Source organism: Aethalodelphis obliquidens, unplaced genomic scaffold (genome assembly GCF_003676395.1).
Source record: "Aethalodelphis obliquidens isolate GAN/ISIS:26980383/991018 unplaced genomic scaffold, ASM367639v1 scaffold2, whole genome shotgun sequence".
In the NCBI taxonomy this organism is placed as follows: domain Eukaryota; kingdom Metazoa; phylum Chordata; class Mammalia; order Artiodactyla; family Delphinidae; genus Aethalodelphis; species Aethalodelphis obliquidens.
This window is the reverse complement of record NW_020837946.1, coordinates 18,999,061-19,022,273: the sequence shown is the minus strand read 5'-3', so window position 1 is coordinate 19,022,273 and position 23,213 is coordinate 18,999,061. Positions and strand designations below refer to the sequence as shown.

Sequence of the window (23,213 nt, the reverse complement as noted above, 5' to 3'; positions counted from 1 at the left end):
AGAAAGACAAAAATCTCTAAAATCCCTTTCACCTCTAAAGCTCTAGAACTTTATGATTATACCAAACTAGTGTTCAAGTATAAAAAAGAACTACAATATATGGCTCCAAAGTAATGCAAGTACGCAGAAGAAAGAGCAACATTTAGAGAAGTCTTAAGGTTTTCCAGGCATTCATGATGACGCAAAATAGAATGTAAAAGTTACTTCTTTTCTCAAGGAAAAATTTCAAGGAGCCATTGAAGTTCTTTGCTCAAACTGGTAATAATACATTTATGAAGACACAATCTATTTTGGGGGTCCCAGCATAATATTTAATGTACTGTTTCTCAAGTTTGCATACTCCAGAGTCAGCAGAGGCATTTGTTAAAAATACTGATTCCCCAGCCCTATATCAGATTTGCTGAAACAGAACTCCTAAGGAACAAACACAGGAATCAGTATTTTTAGTGTTCAAGTGACCCTTACGATCATGCAAATTTGGTTTATATTCCCCAAATGTATCAAACTATCTTCTAGTGATCTAAAAGAGTAAGGAGCACTCCCGGAAAAGGTAATTTATTATGAAAGGCAATTAATATATGTTGAAAGTTTTTGTTTAAGCATTTTATTCAATTACTTAAATCAGGTAAAACTTAGCACAAAGTCCCAAAATAAAGCAAAATAAAAATCTCCTTCTTGGTCTGATTTTACCTGGAGTCATGTTATGTAGTTCAGTCATTCTTTTGATCAGATACTAAAAGCCTTTCTACTTCAAAAGGGAAAGAAATTCTCAAGGACTTACATTGCCATTTGTGCACTCCAACCAAGGTTGAAGGGTGGTTTTGTATTTTCAGTGCAATGAGATGAGAGGGTCAGGTATCTTGGAATGATGACTTGCTGCCCAATCTTGTTGTTAAGTGAGAGAGCAACATTGAAGCTATATCGTTTCAAATGAAGAATGAGGATCCTGAAAAACAGGAGATGATAACATTATTAGTTTATACATAATAGGGGTAGTTCTCTTACAGGTAAGAAGAGATCACTGTAACTAACCATGTTAGACAGCTTTTGATTTAAAGACTACATTAGGCTGAACTAAAGATCTGTCAAAGAACATTTACTGAATACTTGCCATGTGCTAGGCATTGTGCTAGGTACTAAGAATAAAAATAAAAATAAAACACAGGCATTGGGTAGATATTAATTATTAATTGGGAGGTCTCAGTAAAATAATGTTCCTAGAAAAAAAATCAAAACACATCAGACAAGAAAACTAATTTTAGAATATTGGTATTGATAATGGATCAAATCCCTAAATTATTTATTTCAATGTTATATAGTTTACCAAAAATGGATGTTATATAACGACAAATGGTAATTTAAAGTGTTAAACAGGACTTCCCTGGTGGCGTAGTGGTTAAGAATCCGCCTGCTAATGCAGGGGACATGGGTTCGAGCCCTGGTCTGGGAATATCCCACATGCCGCGGAGCAACTAAGCCCATGTGCCACAACTAATAAGCCTGTGCTCTAGAGTCCACGAGCCACAACTACTGAAGCCTGCACACCTAGAGCCCGTGCTCCGCAACAAGAGAAGCCACCGCAATGAGAAACCTGCTCACTGCAACTAGAGAAAGCCTGCACACAGCAACAAAGACCCAACACAGTCAAAAATAAATAAATTTATTAAAATAAATAAAGTGTTAAACAGCCCTTATGTTTGATGGTGAAAATTAATTTTTTTAAGATGACTTTTGACAAGAACTATTCTTATTTCAGTAGCACATTCTCTAGAGAAAGGTAAGAGAGAAATAAAAAGTTTTTTCCACTTATAAAAAAGTTCTATATGGGCTTCCCTGGTGGCACAGTGGTTGAGAGTCCGCCTGCCGATGCAGGGGACACGGGTTCGTGCCCCGGTCTGGGAGGATCCCACATGCCGCGGAGCAGCTGTGCCCGTGAGCCATGGCCGCTGAGCCTGCGCGTCCGGAGCCTGTGCTCCGCAACGGGAGAGGCCACAACAGTGAGAGGCCCACGTACCCAAAAAAAAAAAAAAAAAAAAGTTCTATAAAATGTACATGCACAACAAATTATAATTGAGTGTTACACATTACTGAATTAAAAATTTTCTAGTAAGTCCCCATCATTATTCCAAAGTCTCATCAGCCTCGTTCTCTTGTTGCCATCTTCTTGGGACTCTCAGGTTCCTTCTCTTCTTCAACTTTCCAAATCTTCTTCCTTTCTTATACAAGAGAATTGTAGCTTTCCATTCTCTACCCTCTTCATATCTCAGCTTTGCTGACCTTCTTTACCAATCCATCTGATAAGCCTCACTTATTCAGTAATATTTGTAAGTACTTTAAAGAAGAAAAATTGAAGAGCCAATTAATTTTACCTGGGTAGCCTGTTAAATTTGTGCCTGACAAGAGCACATTTCCCACCACACTTCTCACAGGAATACTCAAGTTCTTCTGCCTGTAAAAAGACAAGAGGGAAAAATAAAGTATAAAGTTGAATTAGCACTGCCCCATTAAATGCTAATTTCTCTAGTCATACTAGTTCAGTGGAATGACAACTCCGACCAGTTTAAATTTTGTGTCTAGAATCATAAGCCTTACTAAATTAAGACCTAATCCTCAAAATATAGTTATAATATCATGCCCTGTTTCAGAATTCCTAATTTCCTTTTTTTACCAAGGAAACATCTCAATTTATGACAGTAACTAAACTATAGTAGCAGATTCTCAACCTTTTCCACATGGATACACAAGAACCACTGCCAAGAGTATATCCAGATTTTAACATTTGGCCATAGCAGAGATAAGATCACCTTCAGGTTAGGCGGAGTTCCTGGTCTGTTAGGTGTAACTCTACCCCTTTCTTATAATGGAACTCAATCTTCTGGTGACAGCCCACTAAGAACAACTGCTCTAAAAGGACCAAAGTTTGGGGTGGATATCATTACCTAGAGAAAACTGAAACAAGAAATCCTTAAAAAATGGGGGTAAAGATACACAGGAAAAGCTTCAAATTCTACGATAATAACAGGAATTATAAGGAATGACTAAAACAAAAAGGAAAGCAGAATATTTATCCTTGGGTGGAGCTGAATATTCATCATTTCAAGAACAGAGGTCTTTTTTTTTTTTTAAATCTTAGGATGACAACCCTGCCCATTTGCTACAACAAAACAAGAACCACTATTATACAGATGGCAAACTGCCATCAATTATAAGGACTGCTACACAACATGTCCAATTATGCCCCAGAAACTTTCTGAGTATCTGTAACAGTATAACACAAATGCAAACATTTCTCTATAGCTCTGAATAAACATGACTTGTCCTTTCTGTTTCTAACATGGTACATATAACCTAAGGAGAAGCAAAAAGTATTTTTTTTCATTCCTCAGATCTTAGTATACTAACTTAGAATAGTGTCTCCAATTTTGACTCACATTACCCAATTTTAGCATATGTCACTTCATATTATTTGTTTACAAACAAATGCTTCTAAGGTTGTCTAAAACACTTGCTGTTGAGTTAGATGTATAATCTACTTGAGCAATTAATTTTCATCTACAATTAGTTAACAACCATATTTACCAAGCTCCTAAAAAATACTATTTATAAATATTTCTCATTTGTTTCCCCTGCAACTATTTTGTCAAAATTCTGCCTTAAAGAAACCAACTTCAAATACAATTATCTATGATATATAAAATTTAGTTATGTGGAAATACCAAAAGATATTATTTACCCTAAAGAAAAGATCAAGGGAATCTTGAATTGAACGAGGAGGGAGTGGCTTTTTCCTTCGAGGAAGGTCAATGGAGAGGTCATTAAACTGTTCTCTTTTGGGAATAATCTCTCCACATCTGTAAAAATAAAAGAAGACAAATATAAGAATTTAGAAGCCTAACTGTGCAATACAAAATAAATACAAATATACTTCAGAAACACTGCTCCCCCACTGAACTTATCAGGTACTGAGAGACCATGACTAGGCATGAGAAATAAACATTTAAAACTTTTCTCATGCTTACTTTAACCCTTATTAAATCCATACAGGTAAAACATCAATTGAAAGTGTTTAAGTACTTTCTTAAAATGCTAAATTTAAAATTTTTATACTTTCCAAAAAACCCCCAAACTTTAAAACACTAAAGTATAATATATATATAGAAAAGTGAACCAGTCAAAGTTGTATAGCTTGATGGATTATCAGTTAACACACACATGTAATCACCACTCAACTCAAGAAATAGAACACTATGAACTCCCTATAAGCCCCCTCACATGCCTCTTCCCAATCACTATCCCTTTCTTACTTCCAAAAGATAACTATTATCCTGACTTCCAACACAACAGTTGAGTTTTGGTTTTTTATCCAATCTGCCACTCTATGTCTTTTGATTGGAGCATGTAGTCCATTGACATTTAAGGTAATTGTTGATAGATATGTATATATTGCCATTTTAAGCCTTATTTTCCAGTTGATTCTGTTTCTTCTTTGTTCCTTTCTTTTTCTTTTTGTGGTTTGATAATTTCCTTTTATTTTATGCTTGTGTTTTCTTCTTTTTGATTTTTGTGAATCTATTGTGTTTTTGATTTGTGGTCACCCTGTTTTTTGAGTATATTAACCCCTTCCTATATCTACTTGCTTTATTTATTTAATTTATTTATTTTAAAAAATTTTATTTATTTTGGCTGTGCCCAGTCTTAGTTGCAGCACACAGGATCTTCATTGCGGCATGTCAACTCTTAGTTGCAGCATGCATGTGGGATCTAGTTCCCCAACCAGGGATCGAACCTGGGCCCCCTGCACTGGGAGTGCAGAGTCTTACCCACTGGACCACCAGGGAAGTCCCTCTACTTGCTTTAGACTGATAGTCATACAGGCTCAAACACATTCTAAAAAATGGAATTGTCAGCCATAAAAAAAGAACGAAATAATGCTATTTGCAGCAACACGGATGCAACTAAAGATTATCATACTAAGTGAAGTAAGTCAGAAAGAGAAAGACAAATACCATATGATATCACTTACATGTGGAATCTAAAATATGACACAAATGAACCTATCTATGAAACAGAAACAGAATCACGGACATAGATAACAGACTGGTGGTTGCCAAGGGGGAGGGGGTTGGGGGGAAGGATAGTGTGGGAGGTTGGGGTTAGCAGATGTAAGCTACTATATATAGAATGGATAAACAAGGTCCCACTGTATACAGCACAGGGGACTACAGTCAATATCCTATGATAAACCATAATGAAAAAGAATATAAAAAAAATGTATATATGTATAACTGAATCACTTTGCTGTACAGCAGAAATTAACACAACACTGTAAAATAACTATACTTCAGTAAAAAAAATATACAAACAGCTCATACAGCTCAATATCAAAAAAACAAACAAACAATCAAAAAATGGGCAGAAGACCTAAACAGACATTTCTCCAAAGAAGACACAAAGATGGCCAAAAGGCACATGAAAAGATGCTCAACATCACTAATTATCAGAGAAATGCAAATCAAAACTACAATGAGGTATCACCTCACACTGGTCAGAATGGCCATCATCAAAAAGTCTATGAATAATAAATGCTGCAGGGGGTGTGGAGAAACAGGAACCCTCCTACACTATTTGTGGGAACGTAAACTGCTGCAGCCAGTATGCAGAACAGTATGCAGGTTCCTTAAAAAACTAAAAATAGGGCTATCATGTGATCTTGTGATCCCACTCCTGGCCATATATCCAGAGAAAACCATAATTCGAAAAGATACATGTACCCCAATGTTCACTGCAGCACTATTTACAATACCCAAGACATGGAAGCAACCTAAGTGTCCCCTGGCAGATGAATAAATAAAGATGTTAGATATCTATACAATGGAATACTACTCAGCCATTAAAAAAAGAAATAACACCATTTGCAGCAATGTGGATGGACCTAGGTTTAATCATACCAAGTGAAGTAAGCCAGACAAAAACAAATATCATATGGTATCACTTATATGTGGAATCTAGAAGAACAAAAAAGATACAAATGAATTTATTTCCAAAACAGAAAGACTCACAGACACAAAAAACAAACTTATGGTTACCAAAGGGGAAAGGGGTGTGGGGGGAGGGATAAATTAGGAGGCTGGGATTAACATATACACACTACTATGTATAAAATAGATAACCAACAAGGACCTACTATATAGCACAGGGAACTATACCCAATATTATGTAATAATCTATAAGGAAAAAGAATCTGTAAAAGAATATACACATATAACTGAATCACTATGCTATATACCTGAAAGTTACATGATACTGTAAATAACTATACTTCAATAAAAAATTTTTAAAAAAATAGTTGAGTTTTACCTTTTCTGAACCTTACATAAGTGGAACCATATAGAATGTTTTCTTTTAACTAGCTTCTTTTGTTCAACATGATTATAAGATTCAACCATGCTTGTTGCAAATGGCTATAGCCCATTTTTCATTGTTGCCTAGTATTAAGCTGTATGAGCATGCCACAATTTTTCCATATTGATGGACATCTGGACTATTTCCAGTTTTTGACTAAATGAACAATGTGTCAAATTGAAAATACTATGTGTTCTCAGTAAACGTGTAGGCAGCTCTGTTCAGTAGCAGAATTGTTTGGTCATTGGATACATTTTATAGAATTTCAGAAAATGGGCTCAGAGATCAAAACATCATATTCAATTTACCTGGAAGCCAACTTATTTCTTTTACTTAGTTTTAGTTGACTGTTTTTCATTTTGTCTGCATTATCAGCATTTTTAGTAATATTCATTTTCCTGTCCCAGTTCTCTATTGCAACAGTTGAAGACTAGGGACTGTAAGAATACATCTGTTCTTCATTAAATAAACATTTATTGAGTGCCTCTCTCCTAGGCAGAATTCTAAGATGACCCTTGCCCTTCCTTGTATAATTCTATCCCCTTTGAGTGTGGGAGGACTGTGATTATGATGAGCTATCACTCCCATGATGATGTTACTTTACATGGCAAAAGGGATTTTGCAGATATAATTAATGTTATTAATCCTAACTGTAGAGTTCATCAAAAAGGAGATTATCTGAATGGTTGAGGCCTTATTACATGAACTCTTTAAATCTGGGTCTAGAGGTCTCAAACAGAGGAAGTCACAGATTAGAAGTCAGAGACATGTACTGCTGGCCTGAAGAAAGCAAATAGCACTGTTGTGAACTTCCTATAGAGGCCACGTGGCAAGAAACAATAGGCAACCTTTAGGAAATGAGTTGCCCCAGTCAAGAGCTAACAAAAAAATGGGGACCTTAGTACTACAACTGAAAGGAACTAAATTCTGCTCACAACCTTAATGAGCTTAGAAGGGGACTCCAGCCAACACCTTGATTTCAGCTTTCTGATACCTGAGCAAAGAACTCAGCCATACCCTGCCTAGACTTCTGACCTACAGAACTGAGTTAAGTGGATGTTGTTTTAAGCTGCTAAGTTTGGGACAATTTGTTATGCATCACTGAATATGTCTCCTATATGCTGAAACTGTTCTTGGCACTGGGGTTGTAGCAGAGAACAAACCAAGACAAAAATATGTCCCCTCATGAAGCTTTCATTATACTGGAGAAGAGATACAATAAAAATACATACATAAGTAAAATATATAGTATGCTAGGTAAGTGTTAAAGAAGAAAAAGAAAGTATAGAAGAGGGAAGCAAAAGATGAGAGTAGATGGCTGGAATTTTAGATATGGTAGCAAGAAAATGCCTCACTGAGCAAGTGATTTTTACATAAAGATATGGAGAAGGGAGGGCACTAGCTATGTGATAATATGGGGAAAGAGAAACAGTAAGTGAAAAGGCTGTGAGGTACCAGGATCCTGGCATTTTTAAATTTTATTTATTTATTTGTTGTACGCGGGCCTCTCACTGTTGTGGCCTCTCCCATTGCGGAGCACAGGCTCCGGACGTGCAGGCTCAGCGGCCATGGCTCACGGGCCCAGCCGATCCACGGCATGTGGGATCTTCCCGGACCGGGGCACGAACCTGCATCCCCTGCATCGGCAGGCAGACTCTTAACCACTGCGCCACCAGGGAAGCCCTGGCATTTTTTTTAAAAAGCAAGAAGGACTTCCCTGGTGGCACAGCTGTTAAGAATCTGTCTGCCAGCACTATTTACAATAGCCAGGACATGGAAGGAACCTAAATGTCCATCAACGGAAGCACAGATAAAGAAGATGTGGCACATATATACAATGGAATATTACTCAGCCATAAAAAAGAATGAAATAATGCCATTTGCAGCAACATGGATGCACCTAGAGACTGTCATATTGAGTGAAATAAGTCAGACAGAAAAAGACAAATATCATATGATATTGCTTATATGTGGAATCTGAAAAATATGGTACAAATGAAGCTATTTACAAAACAGAAATAGAGTCACATATGCAGAAAACAAACTTATGGTAACCAAGGGGGAAAAGTGGGGGGGATAAGTTGGAAGACTGGGATTTACATATACACACTACTATATAAAACAGATAACTAGTAAGAACCTACTATACAGCACAGGGAACTCTACTCAATACTCTGTAATGACCTATATGGGAATAGAATCAAAAGAGAGTGGATGTATGTATATGTATAACTGATACACTTTGCTGTATGGCAGAAACTAACAAAACACTGTATATCAACTATACGCTAATAAAAGTTAATTTAAAAAAGAAAAAAAAAAGAATCTGTCTGCCAATGCAGAGGACACGGGTTCGACCCCTGGTCTGGGAAGATCCCACATGCCATGAAGCAACTAAGCCCGTGTGCCACAACTACTGAGGCTGCGCTCTAGAGCCCGCGAGCCACAACTACTGAAGCCCGTGTGCCTAGAGCCTGTGCTCCACAACAAGAATCCACCACAATGAGAAGCCCCACACACCACAATGAAGAGTAGCCCCCACTCACCGCAACTAGAGAAAGCCCATGCACAGCCACGAAGACCCAATGCAGCCATAAATAAATAAATAAACAAATAAATAAATAAAAACAAACAAATAAAGCAAGAAAGCTAGTTTGGTTCGAACAGAATGAGCAAGGGGAAAGAGTGATAAGAGATGAAGTAAGAGAGTTAACTGGGAGAGAGGGGTTGCTGAAAGGCAAATCTTATGGAGTTTTGTAGATCATGGCAAGAATTTCAACTTTTATTTTAAGGGTTATGAGCAGAGGACCGACATGAACTAATGTCCATTTTAAATGGATCACTTTGGCTAATGTGTTTAAAATAGACTACAGAGAGACAAGGGCAGAAACACAGTGATCAGTCAGAAGGTACTGCAACAATCCAGTCAAGAGATGATGGTGGTTTGGACCACAGCGGTGTCAGTGGAGGTAGTAAAAAGAGGTCAGATTCTGGTTGTATTTTTAAGGAAAAGCTCAAAGGATTTGCTGACATATGGGATGTAGGGGTGCAAGAGAAAGAAAAGAAAAGTTAAGAAATACCACACTGCTGTACTGATAAACTCTAAGTACTGAACTGTCATTACTGAGATAGGGAAGACTGCAGAAGGAGGTTTTATGGGGGATTATTAAGTACTTAGTTTTAGATGTTTTAAGTTCTTTAAATGGAGAATTCATACAAATTCTTCATATTCAAGAATATATTACTAATATATTGAAATGGCTTATAATCATCGAAAACCAGTCAATCTAAACTATAACAGTTTAAAAAAATTAAGTACATTTGGCAAACAGGTCAAACTAACTTACAGCCAGATGGGACAGAGGCTAAACATGGAAAATTACAATTCAGGGATAAGGCGTATAGAATCTTCCTTCAGCCAGAAACTATTTTATCTTTAAGGAGTTGTCTTAAAGAAAATGACTAATAAAGCAACTAAGGCAAGGCCTTCGAGGAGGTAGTTGTACTGCTGCTGCAGCCCCGGAGAACCTTGTTACCTCCTGGACTTGCCAACTCTTGGGTCACTGTTCAGTCTGGATGCCTGGCATTCAGCTTCATGCTTACACACTGTGAGCCAGGTCACTTCATGCACTGGTACACACACCTCAACTGCACACCCAATATTTGGGTGCTGCGTAACTGGAATGGCTGACTGATGCTGTTGGCTCAGTGAAGCAGGCATCACTTTGACATAGTTTTCTTTCTTCCTGTGATGCCTGTGGCCATTTCTACCACAGGCAACAGAAATTTTCCTATCAAAAGAAACTTGGTTGACACCCCACAGTTAAATGAAATATTAACAGTGACAAACTGCTTCTCTCTCTGACTTGAACAAATTTTGTTTGGAAAGTGCATTAGAAGAAACGGAGGGATGGCTATCATACTGTGGGCTCTCTAGCTTTTGCAAGACAATGAACTGTATTTCTAAGACCCAGACCTTTTCTTTAAAAAATAATTTATCGGGCTTCCCTGGTGGCGCAGTGGTTGAGAGTCCACCTGCCGATGCAGGGGATGCGGGTTCGTGCTGCGGTCTGGGAAGATCCCACATGCCGTGGAGCGGCTGGGCCCGTGAGCCATGGCCGCTGAGCCTGCACGTCTGGAGCCTGTGCTCCGCAACGGGAGAGACCACAACAGTGAGAGGCCCGCGTACCGCAAAAAAAAAAAAAAAAAAAATTTATCCACTAGGGGGAAAAAAAACACTGAAGAAACCATGAAGATAAAAAATGTCACAGACTAATGATGCAAAACTACTGTCTTGTAGTGTCCATGTGAATGTTCAAAATTCTAGTAAAAAATACTAGAGTGTTATAGCTGGAAGAGACCTCAGTGAACACTATCATTTTGAGCAGCCTAAGAAAAATAAATAAAGGGGACTTCCCTGGTGGTGCAGTGGTTAAGAATCTGCCTGCCATGCAGGTGACATGGATTCGATCCCTGGTCCGGGAAGATCCTACATGCCAGGGGCAACTAAGTCCGTGTGCCACAACTACTCAGCCTGTGCTCTAGAGCCCACGAGCCACAACTACTGAGCCCATGTGCCACAACTACTGAAGCCAGCGCACCTAGAGCCCAAGCTCTGCAACAAGAGAAGCCACTGCAATGAGAAGCCCGCACAGTGCAAGGAAGAGTAGCTCCTGCTCACTGCAACTAGAGAAAGCCCGCGCACAGCAATGAAGACCCAATGCAGCCAAAAAATAAATAAAAATTAAAGAAAAAAGAAAAATAAATAAATATGAAAGACAGAGAATGAAGAGCCATCATATGGCTGTTGAGTATTCCTAAAGAAAATTCCAGAACAAATGGAAGAGAAGCAGTGTGTAGAGAATAGTTTTTCTGAGCTGAAAAAAATCCCAAATCTTCAGATGAAAAAGCCCCATCATGTTAAATGCAAAATGCATGAAAAAGGGTCAATACCTAGATGTAAATTAGTGAAACTCTGAATTTCAAAAATTAAGAATATCACAGATTTTCAGGAAGGAAAAGATTATCAACAAAATCAGACTCCTTCTAAGTGTCAGAGTAACAGGATATGATGGGACAGTATATGTAGTATGTTGAGGGGGAAGGCTGTGTCTCACTTAATAATTCTGTATTAAGTCATGTGTGAAAGCCACAGAATTAATTCTCATTTATATGTGGACTCTGAAGAATTCCACTCTCTGAAAAAAAATGTATTCAGAGATGTACTACTGATAACTGGAAGATTAATCAAAATAGAACCTTTTAATGTCAAGTACCTGGTAGAGAGTTCTGATAATGAGTATGGAAATTAATTAAATGTAGAAGGTAAGTCTCAATAGTTAATGTAAACATGGTTAAAAAGCATTGCAAAAATTAAAAATAATTCACATTTTAATGTATCTTGTAAAAAAAAAAACAACCCATTTTTTATAAAAACAATTTGGTTCAACAAAATAAGCGACTAATAGGAGGGAGTCTTTTCAGGGAAAAAAAGATGAGGGCTTCCCTGGTGGTGGAGTAGTTAAGAATTTGCCTGCCAATGCTGGGGACATGGGTTCGAGCCCTGACCCGGGAAGATCCCACACACTGCAGAGCAACTAAGCCCATGCGCCACAACTACTGAGCCTGAGCTCTAGAGCCTGCGAGCCACAACTACTGAATTCCGCACGCCTAGAGCCCATGCTCCGCAACAAGAGAAGCCACCGCAGTGAGAAACCTGTGCACCACGATGAAGAGCAGTCCCTGCTCGCCGCAACTAGAGAAAGCCTGAGAGCAGCAACAAAGATCCAACTCAACCAAAAATTAATAAATTAATTAATAATAATAAAAAAAAGACGAACAAGTATTCTCGAAGAGCTTGATTTTCCACACAGTGATTAAAAGGAAAAAAACCACACACATAGTAACACACACTCAAAAGGCAGAGCAAAATTAACCATTTAGTCAGCACTAAAGCATTTGACAAACTAAGTTCACTTTAGTTCTCACCCCACCAAGCATTCTTATAGATGATAAAGACACTGAACAAAGATATTTATACTCATGACACAGGAATGAAGATAAGAATTAAAACCTTCTAGAAGAGTTTTAGTCACTTGCTGTAAAGAATTAAAAGGGAAAAGAGTTCTCTTAGAGACTACTTACGCTTTACAGATGATGGAGTGCTGAACTTCAAACTCCAAATTACTAATAACAGGGCAAGTGTATACTCTAGTAGCTGAAATATCTGGTGAATTTTCTTCTCCAGGAACAGGTTCAGTCTTCCAGGTTTTATTTAATTTTTCCATATCCTCTTTCAGCTGGTCTAAGCACTGACTTAAAAATTCATGAGCGTCCTAAGAAGGCATAATATCCTTAATAAATTCAAAACATTTCTTGTCAAAACAATAGCTTATTAACACTGTGATCTATACGAGTAAAGCACTTGCAAGTCAAAAACACGTGTGGAAAAAGGCCAGATTTACTCTAATGATTTTGCGGTACATATTTTGTGGAAACAAAACAAAACGACAAACGACATATTTTATATTCCTAAGTTAGATTAGCATAACTAATAAATGAATCACTCCTTCATTTGTTTTTTAAAAATAGAGTGATTTTTCTAAAATAGCCTTTGTAGCTAAAATAGTCCAAGGTCCTACAGTGGCAAACCACATCTATATTACTAATATATGATAAAATACACAGAAGGGTCACACTGAACCTTACCAGAAGTCCTCAGGTTTTCCAACCTGTGATGAACACACATACACAAATCTCATTTTAAAATAAAACTGGGTAACACGCTAAAATCATTTCAATTTTCCCTATCTCTAAGGTGTTTAAAATCAATTAGACCAGCCTCTTAGATAGCTTCATCCACCAGAGAACAGACAGCAGAAGCAAGAAGAACTACAATCCTGCAGCCTGTGGAACAAAAACCACATTCACAGAAACATAGACAAGATGAAAAGGCAGAGGGCTATGTACCAGATGAAAGAACAAGATAAAACCCCAGAAAAACAACTAAATGAAGTGGAGATAGGCAACCTTCCAGAAAAAGAATTCAGAATAATGACAGTGAAGATGATCCAGGACCTCAGAAAAAGAATGGAGGCAAAGATTGAGAAGATGCAAGAAATGTTTAACAAAGATCTAGAAGAATTAAAGAACAAACAAACAGATGAACAATACAATAAGTGAAATGAAAAATACCCTAGAAGGGATCAATAGCAGAATAACTGAGGCAGAAGAATGGATAAGTGACCTGGAAGACAGAATGGTAGAATTCACTGCTGCGGAACAGAATCAAGAAAACAGAATGATAAGAAATGAAGACAGCCTAAGAGACCTCTGGGACAACATTAAACGCAACAACATTCACATTATAGGGGTCCAAGAAGGAGAAGAGATAGAGAAAGGATGTGAGAAAATATTTGAAGAGATTATAGTCAAAAACTTCCCTAACATGGGAAAGGAAATAGCCACCCAAGTCCAGGAAGTGTAGACAGTCCCATACAGGATAAACCCAAGGAGAAACACACCGAGACACATAGTAATCAAGTTGGCAAAAATTTAAGACAAAAATTACTGAGAGCAGCAAGGGAAAAATGACAAATAACATACAAGGGAACTCCCATAAGGTTAACAGCTGATTTCTCAGCAGAAACTCTACAAGCTAGAAGGGAGTGGCATGATATACTTAAAGTGATGAAACGAAAGAACCTACAACCAAGATTACTCTACCCAGCAAGGATCTCATTCAGATTTGATGGAGAAATCAAAAGCTTTACAGACAAGCAAAAGCTAAGAGAATTCAGCACCACCAAACGAGCTCTACAACAAATGCTAAAGGAACTTCTCTAAGTGGGAAATACAAGAGAGGAAAAGGACCTACAAAAACAAACCCAAAACAATTAAGAAAATGGTAATAGGAACACACATATCGATAATTACCTTAAACGTGAATGGATTAAATGCTCCAACCAAAAGACACAGGCTTACTGAATGGATACAAAAACAAGACGCACATATATGCTGTCTACACGAGACCCACTTCAGACCTAGGGACACATACAGACTGAAAGTGAGGGGATGGAAAAAGATATTCCATGCAAATGGAAATCAAAAGAAAGCTGGAGTAGCGATACTCATATCAGATAAAATAGACTTTAAAATAAATGTTACAAGAGACAAGGAAGGACACTACGTAATGATCAAGGGATCAATCCAAGAAGAAGATATAACAATTAAAAATATATATGCACCCAACATAGGAGCACCTCAATACATAAGGCAACTGCTAACAGCTATAAAAGAGGAAATCAACAGTAACACAATAATAGTGGGGGAGTTTTAACACCTCACTTACACCAATGGACAGATCATCCAAACAGAAAATTAATAAGGGCCACAAACTTTAAATGACACAATAGACCAGATAGATTTAATTCATATTTATAGGACATTCCATCAAAAACAGCAGATTACACTTTCTTCTCAAGTGCGCACAGAACATTCTCCAGGATAGATCACATCTTGGGTCACAAATCAAGCCTCAGTAAATTTAAGAAAACTGAAATCATATCAAGCATCTTTTCTGACCACAACGCTATGAGATTAGAAATCAATTACAGGGAAAAAAACGTAAAAAACACAAACACATGGAGATTAAACAATACATTACTAAATAACCAAGAGATCACTGAAAAAATCAAAGAGGAAATCAAAAAATACCTAGAGACAAATGACAATGAAAACACGACGATCCAAAACCTATGGGATGTGGCAAAAGCAGTTCTAAGAGGGAAGTTTATAGCTATACAAGCCTACCTCAAGAAACAAGAAAAATCTCAAATAAACAATCTAACCTTACACCTAAAGGAACTAGAGAAAGAAGAGCAAACAAAACCCAAAGTTAGCAGAAGGAAAGAAATCATAAAGATCAGAGCAGAAATAAATGAAATAGAAACAAAGAAAACAATAGCAAAGATCAATAAAACTAAAAGCTGGTTCTTTGAGAAGATAAACAAAATTGATAAACCATTAGCCAGACACATCAAGAAAAAGAGGGAGAGGACTCAAATCAATAAAATTAGAAATGAAACAGGAGAAGTTACAACAGACACCGCAGAAATACAAAGCATCCTAAGAGACTACTACAAGCAACTCTATGCCAATAAAATGGACAACATGGAATAAATGGACGAATTCTTAGAAAGGTATAACCTTCCAAGACTGAACCAGGAAGAAATAGAAAATATGAACAGACCAATCACAAGTAATGAAATTGAAACTGTGATTAAAAATCTTCCAACAAATAAAAGTCCAGAACCAGATGGCTTCACAGGTGAATTCTATCAAACATTTAGAGAAGAGCTAACACCCATCCTTCTCAAACTCTTCCAAAAAATTGCAGAGGAAGGAACACTCCCAAACTCATTCTATGAGCCCACCATCACCCTGATACCAAAAACAGACAAAGATACTCCAAAAAAGAAAATTGCAGACCAGTATCACTGATGAACATAGATGCAAAAATTCTCAACAAAATACTAGCAAACAGAAGCCAACAGCACATTAAAAGGATTATATACCATGATCAAATGGGATTTATCCCAGGGATGCAAGGATTCTTCAATATACGCAAATCAATCAATGTGATACACCATATTAACAAACTGAAGAAGAAAAACCATATGATCATCTCAATAGATGCAGAAAAGCTTTTGACAAAATTTAACACCCATTTATGATAAAAACTCTCCAGAAAGTGGGCATAGAGGGAAACTACCTCAACATAATAAAGGCCATATATGACAAACCCATACCAAACATCATTCTCAATGGTGAAAAACTGAAAGCGTTTCCTCTAAGATCAGGAACAACACAAGGATGTCCACTCTCACCACTATTATTCAACATAGTTTTGGAAGTCCTAGCCATGGCAATCAGAGAAGAAAAAGAAATAAAAGGAATACAAATTGGAAAAGGAGAAGTAAAACTGTCACTCTTTGCAGATGACATGATACTAGACATAGGGAATCCTAAAGATGCCACCAGAAAACTACTAGAGCTAATCAGTGAATTTGGGAAAGCTGCAGGATACAAAATTAATGCACAGAAATCTTTCATTCCTATACACTAATGATGAAAAATCTGAAAGAGAAATTAAGGAAACACTCTCATTTACCATTGCAACAAAAAGAATAAAATACCTAGGAATAAACCTACCTACGGAGACAAAAAACCTGTATGTAGAAAACTATAAGACACTGATGAAAGGAATTAAAGTTGATACCAACAGATGGAGAGACATACCATGTTCTTAGGTCAGAAGAATCAATATTGTGAAAATGACTATACTACCCAAAGCCATCTACAGATTCAATGCAATCCCTATCAAATTACCAATGGCATTTTTTACGGAGCTAGAACAAAAAATTTAAAATGTGTATGGAGACAGAAAAGACCCCAAATAGCCAAAGCAGTCTTGAGGGAAAAAAACGGAGCTGGAGGAATCAGACTCCCTGACTTCAGACTATACTACAAAGCTACAGTAATCAAGACAATATAGTACTGGCACAAAAATAGAAATATAGATCAGTGGAACAAGATAGAAAGCCCAGAGATAAACCCACACACCTATGGTCAACTAATCTATGACAAAGGAGGCAAGGATATACAATGGAGAAAAGACAGTCTCTTCAATAAATGGTGCTGGGAAAACTGGACAGCTACATGTAAAAGAATGAAATTAGAACACTCCCTAACACCATACACAAAAGTAAACTCAAAATGGATTAGAGACCTAAATGTAAGACCAGACACTATAAAACTCTTAGAGGAAAACATAGGAAGAACACTCTTTGCCATAAATCACAGCAACATCTTTTTTGATCCACCTCCTAGAGTAATGGAAATAAAAACAAAAATAAACAAATGGGACCTAATGAAACGTCAAAGCTTTTGCACAGCAAAGGAAACTGTAAACAAGACGAAAAGACAACCCTCAGAATGGGAGAAAATATTTGCCAACGAATCAACGGACAAAGGATTAATCTCCAAAATATATAAACAGCTCATGCAGCTCAATAATAAAAAAACAAACAACCCAATCCAAAAATGGGCAGAAGACCTAAATAGACATTTCTCCAAAGAAGACATAAAGATGGCCAGGAAGCATATGAAAAGCTGCTCAACATCCCTAATTATTAGAGAAATGCAAATCAAAACTACAATGAGGTACCACCTCACACCAGTTAGAATGGGCAGCATCAGAAAATCTACAAACAACAAATGCTGGAGAGGGTGTGGAGAAAAGGGAACCCTCTTGCACTGTTGGTGGGAATGTAAATTGATACAGCCACTATGGAGAACAGTATGGACGTTCCTTAAAAAACTAAAATTAGAATTACCATATGACCCAGCAATCCCACCACTGGGCATATACCCAGAGAAAACCATAATTGAAAAAGACACAAGCACCCCAATGTTCATCACAGCACTATTTACAATAGCCAGGTAATGGAAGCAACCTAAATGCCCTTCGACAGACAAATGGATAAAGAAGATGTGGTACATATATACAATGGAATATTACTCAGCCATAAAAAGGAATGAAATTGGGTCATTTGTAGAGATGTGGATGGACCTACAGACTGTCACACAGAGTGAAGTCAGAAAGAGAAAAACAAATATCGTATGTTAACGCATATATGTGGAACCTAGAAAAATGGTACAAATGAACCAGTTTACAGGGCAGAAATTGAGACACAGATGTAGAGAACAAACGTATGGACACCAAGGAGGGAAAGTGGCAGGGGGTGGTGGTGTGCTGAAATGGGAGATTGGGATTGATATGTATACACTGATGTATATAAAATGGATGACTAATAAGAACCTGCTGTATAAAAAAATAAATAAAATTCAAAAATAAAAAAAAAAGAAATGGAAAAAATTTAAAAATAAAAACAATTAGTACTCACATTCTGCATATAACCAGAGAATCTCTCTGCTGTAGCTGAAATGGCATTTTTAACCTTCTTGAGTAAATCTTTTTTCGTCTCTGAATTACAGATATCTTTTTTAACAAGCAAGTGTGCAAAGCGCCTGGTAAAAGAGACAAGTTTAGCAGGTTTTACAAAACACTGGATGGTATTATATTTTAAGGACTGCTAACAATGGCACATAAAATTTTAAGTGTCTAATACTCCATTATTCTATAATAAATAAGGTAAAAATGTTACTCAGTAAGTACATAACAGTTACCTGATGAGTGCGTTGAGTGGAATTTTCTTCCATGGGATACCTTGCTTGAGCAAGTCATTTGCAAATGATTGGAGTGAAAACAGAGACTGTAAAATAGCATTCATATAGCAGGTATTTCCCAAATTGGAGAAGCTGAAAATGAAAGAAATAGTACTTTTGAAGACAACAGTAGTTCCTGAAGTATGTTCATCTGAGCAGGGGTTCTCCACTGTAGCATGCATCAGAATCACCTGGAGGGTTTGTTAAAATACATATTGCTGGGCCCCAACTCCAGAGTTTCTGATTCTGTAGGTCTGGACAGGGAAGGTGCAAAAAATGTGCACTTCTAACAGGATCCCAATTGATACTGATGCAGTATAACATTAATATAACTTAGTTTCATCTCAAGGAAAATTACACATTTTCAAATGAATGCTAAAAAGGACTGGGGACTTACCCAGAATATATATATGCTTAATGGGTACTGCCAAACATTATTCCAAAGTACATATTTAAAAAAAACTTTTGCTTGGAAATATTCTCAAACTTTCAGAAAAGTTGCACAGAATAATATTCTTTACCTAGATTCACCAATTGTTAACCCTTTTGTACTCTGTGCTTTATCATTTAACACCTCTCTCTATATATTTTTCCTGAACCATCTGAGAACAGGCTGCATAGATCATACCCATTTAGTTCTAAATACTTCAGGGTTTATTTCAAAAGAACGAGAACATTCTCTTATATAACCAGAGTACAGTTACAAGCATTATAAAATTTAGTGCTAACATAATACTCTTATCTAATATACCTTCTTTAATCCAATTTTGTCAATTGACCCCATGTTTCTTCACAGCATTTTTTTCTCCCTAAGCACAAGATTCAGTCCAGGATAACATAATGCATTTAGTTTTCATGTCTCTTTAGTCTTCTTCAATCTGGAATAATTCTTACATTTGGACTCAACTCTGTCATGTTGTTATAATTTTACTTATCTATTTGGTGTGTTTTAGAAATATTTCTTTTGGTTTTAAGAAAGGCTTTTTTAAAAGTGGTTATATCTGTATTTGTACTTTTTTATAGTGCTCATAACCCTTGTTTTTTAAGTTTTTTTTTTTTACTATCTACTCTGTCCATTTTAAATAGTACTCTTCCCTGTAACCAGTGCTGCAAACAACCAAGATCCAGACCTATATTCAATATTTAGAAACTTAGTATTTGAATTTCTCTTTCTGAGAGTGATTTTTTTCTGTGCTTCATCTAAGTCTTTTACTCCTATATATTCTTTTTTCATGAAATCTCTTAAGCCTCTTGTCCCTGGCTCTCAGCACCCACAGGCTTAAAGCAGTGGGAAACAGGAACACTGCTAGAATCTGCTTTGCTTCTCTACCTAGAAAGTAGTTTAAAGGTGATGGTATTCTTTGTTTCCTAGAATGCTAAAGGTTATATGTGTTTTTCTTTGAACTCCTCATACTTTTTATGTTTTGTGGGGGATTTGTGAGGAATACTGGAATTACGTAGCCTCCATTATCCTCTAGACTTGGCAGTTTTCTACTCGGTATTTTTGTTTATTTGTTTGTTTTTTAAGGAGTCCTTAGTCCTGGGTATTTAGCTTACTTGAAATACTGCACTCAAATTCCTGCAAGAAGTCTGAAAAAAGGAAAGTTGGGTACAGGTAGTATACAGAAATTAAAGAAACACTGGAGGTAGAGAGGGAGCCTGGAGCACCAAGGGTAACTCAAGGATATCAAAGGACTCAGAAGGATATGAATGACAGAGACCAAAAGTACACTATAAAATACATAGGAGGAGGCACTAAGAAGATGGGCCAAGTAAGATCAAAGTAGATAGAAATAAGATATGGATGAAAAATGTTCACAAAATAGGACAGACTAATATAAAAACGTTGTCTGGTAAGGAAGCAGCAAGATAATAATTTGAGGCAGAACAATTAGAATGAAGAAGAAAGGAAATTAAGAATTAAACTGGATGGTAAACATTTTAGAAGACAAAGCAAAAAAGAAGAGGCTCAGAGAAGAACATTAAGTACAGAAGGAAGTGAAATGTTTTCACTACAAGTTTTATGTTTTTTTCTGCTAAAATATGAGGCAAATAAACTACTATGGATAAACCAAACTGGCAGACACCAGTCACTCAAGTAAAAAGGTAATCCGAAAGCTGGGGAAAAACAGTAATCTGAGTGAGATTAAAAACAAAAAAGCTGGTAGGTTTTGGGAAAGCAATGTGGTAAGAGTAATCAAAAATTTCAAAGTGCCTCTCGTAGTCTTAACAATTCTATTTCCAAGAATTTTTCCTATAGAAAAGTTCTAACAAATATTAAAAACACATGTGTATATAAATGTTTGTTTTAGCCTGGATTATAATTGGAAAAAAGGGGAATCTAAATGCACACTAACATGGTTAAAGGTTATGTACTAGCATAAGAGGATGCCCATAATTAATGTGGGGTAGAAAGAAATCAGGGAACAGAGAAGTAATATAGCATAGTGATTAAGAATGCAAGTGAACATGGTGATCATTTTGAAATGTACAGAAATATTGAATCACTATGTTGTGCATCAGTACTAACATAGTGTTGTAGGTCACTTATACTTCAAAAATAAATAAATAAACAAACAAACTCACAGAAAAGATCAGATCAGTGGTTACTGGATGTGGGGAGTAGGGGAAGGGGGACCTGGATGAATGTGGTGAAAAGGTACAAACTTCCAGTTATCAGATAAATAATTACTAGGAATATAATGTACAACATGATTAATATAATTAACATTGCTATATGTTATATAGGAGAGTTGTTAAGAGAGTAAATCCTAAGAGTTCTCAAGGATTCTTGAGAAAGGAAAAAATATTTTTTCTAGGGAACTCTCCTACACTGTTGGTGGGAATGTAAATTGGTGCAGCCACTGTGAAAAACAGTATGGAGGTTCCTCAGAAAAGTAAAAATAGAATTACCATATGATCCAGCAATCCCAATCCTGGGCATATATCCAGACAAAACTATAATTCAAAAAGATACATAAACCCCTATGTTCATAGCAGCACTATTCACAACAGGCAAGACATGGAAACAACCTAAAATGTCCATCGACAGATAAATGGATAAAGAAGATGTGGTATATATACACAATGGAATATTACTCGGCCATAAAAAAGAATGAAATAATGCCATATGCAGCAACATGGATGCAACTAGGTATTACCATACTAACTGAAGTAAGTCAGAAAGAGAAAGACAAATACCATATGATATCACTTATATGAGGAATCTAAAATATGACACAAATGAACCTATCTATGAAACAGAAACAGAACCACAGACATAGATAAGACTGCTGGTTGCCAAGAGAAAGGGGGCTGGGGGGAGGGAAAGAGTGGGAGATTGGGGTTAGCAGATGTAAGCTATTATATATAGAATGGATAAACAACAAGGTCCTACTGTATAGCACAGATAACTATATTCAAGAGCCTATGATAGTATGATAGGGCTTCCCTGGTGGCACAGTGATTAAGAATCCACCTGCCAATGCAGGGGACATGGGTTCGAGCCCTGGTCTGGGAAGATCCCACATGCCATGGAGCAACTAAGCCCGTGCGCCACAACTACTGAGCCTGCGCTCTAGAGCCTGCAAGTCACAACTACTGAACCCGTGTGCCACAACTACTGAAGCCCGCACGCCTAGAGCCCATGCTCCACATCAAGAAAAGCCACTGCAATGAGAAGCCTGCGCACTTCAACGAAGAGTAGCCCCCCACTCACCACAACTAGAGAAAGCCCACGTGCTGCAACGAAGACCCAACACAGCCAAAAATAAATAAATTAAATAAATTTTAAAAAATAGCCTATGATAAACCATCATGGAAAAGATATTAAAAAAAACAATGTATATATATATGTATAACTGAATCACTTTGCTGTATAGCAGAAATTAACACAACATTGTAAATCAACTACACTTCAATTAAAAAAATAATTTTTCTTTTGTTTTATATCTATATAAGATGATGGATATTCACTAAACTTATTGTGGTAATCATTTCATGATGTATGTAAGTCAAATCATTATGCTGTACAATTTAAACTTACACAGTGCTGTACATCAATTATATCTCAATAAAATTGTAAGGAAAAAAATACAAGTGCAGTCCAACTGCCTAGATTTACTACTGCTGTACTACAACACCTCAAGTAAGTTAATGAACTTCTCTAAGGCTCAGTTACGTCATCTATGAAAACAGATTTTTTAATATGTCTAGCTCAGAGAGCTACTGCGAAGATTTAAAGAAAAAAATTCATTTAAATGCTTAGCACAGTCTCTGGCACATAACAAACACTTTAGATAAAGCTGCTATTATTATTATAGTTATTATACCATGGTCTCATTTTTGGGTGTTTAATAAGAATATAAGCATGAAGGGGCTGGGAAGGATATAAATAAAATTAATGTTGAAGTATCTCAGGAGATGACATGTATGGGACTTAAGAATATGCACTTTCTGCTTTATGACAAATGTTTTTATATATATATATATATATATATATATATATATATATATATATATAT

The 23,213-nt window shown here is 36.7% G+C and overlaps 1 protein-coding gene across 6 annotated transcripts in view; it reads right to left on the bottom strand.

The window, feature by feature from the left end:
* The window catches only part of USP37 (ubiquitin specific peptidase 37), an 88,975-nt gene that overhangs the window by 29,403 nt on the left and 36,359 nt on the right, over positions 1-23,213 (bottom strand). For all 6 annotated transcript variants that reach the window (XM_027121478.1, XM_027121460.1, XM_027121482.1 and 3 more), the window contains 6 exons: positions 18,652-18,783; positions 18,369-18,492; positions 12,547-12,737; positions 3,734-3,851; positions 2,370-2,449; positions 782-946 (listed from right to left, as the gene is read on the bottom strand). In XM_027121478.1, the coding sequence (XP_026977279.1) occupies positions 782-946; positions 2,370-2,449; positions 3,734-3,851; positions 12,547-12,737; positions 18,369-18,492; positions 18,652-18,783 (810 nt within the window). The remainder of the gene's footprint in view (positions 1-781; positions 947-2,369; positions 2,450-3,733; positions 3,852-12,546; positions 12,738-18,368; positions 18,493-18,651; positions 18,784-23,213) is intronic.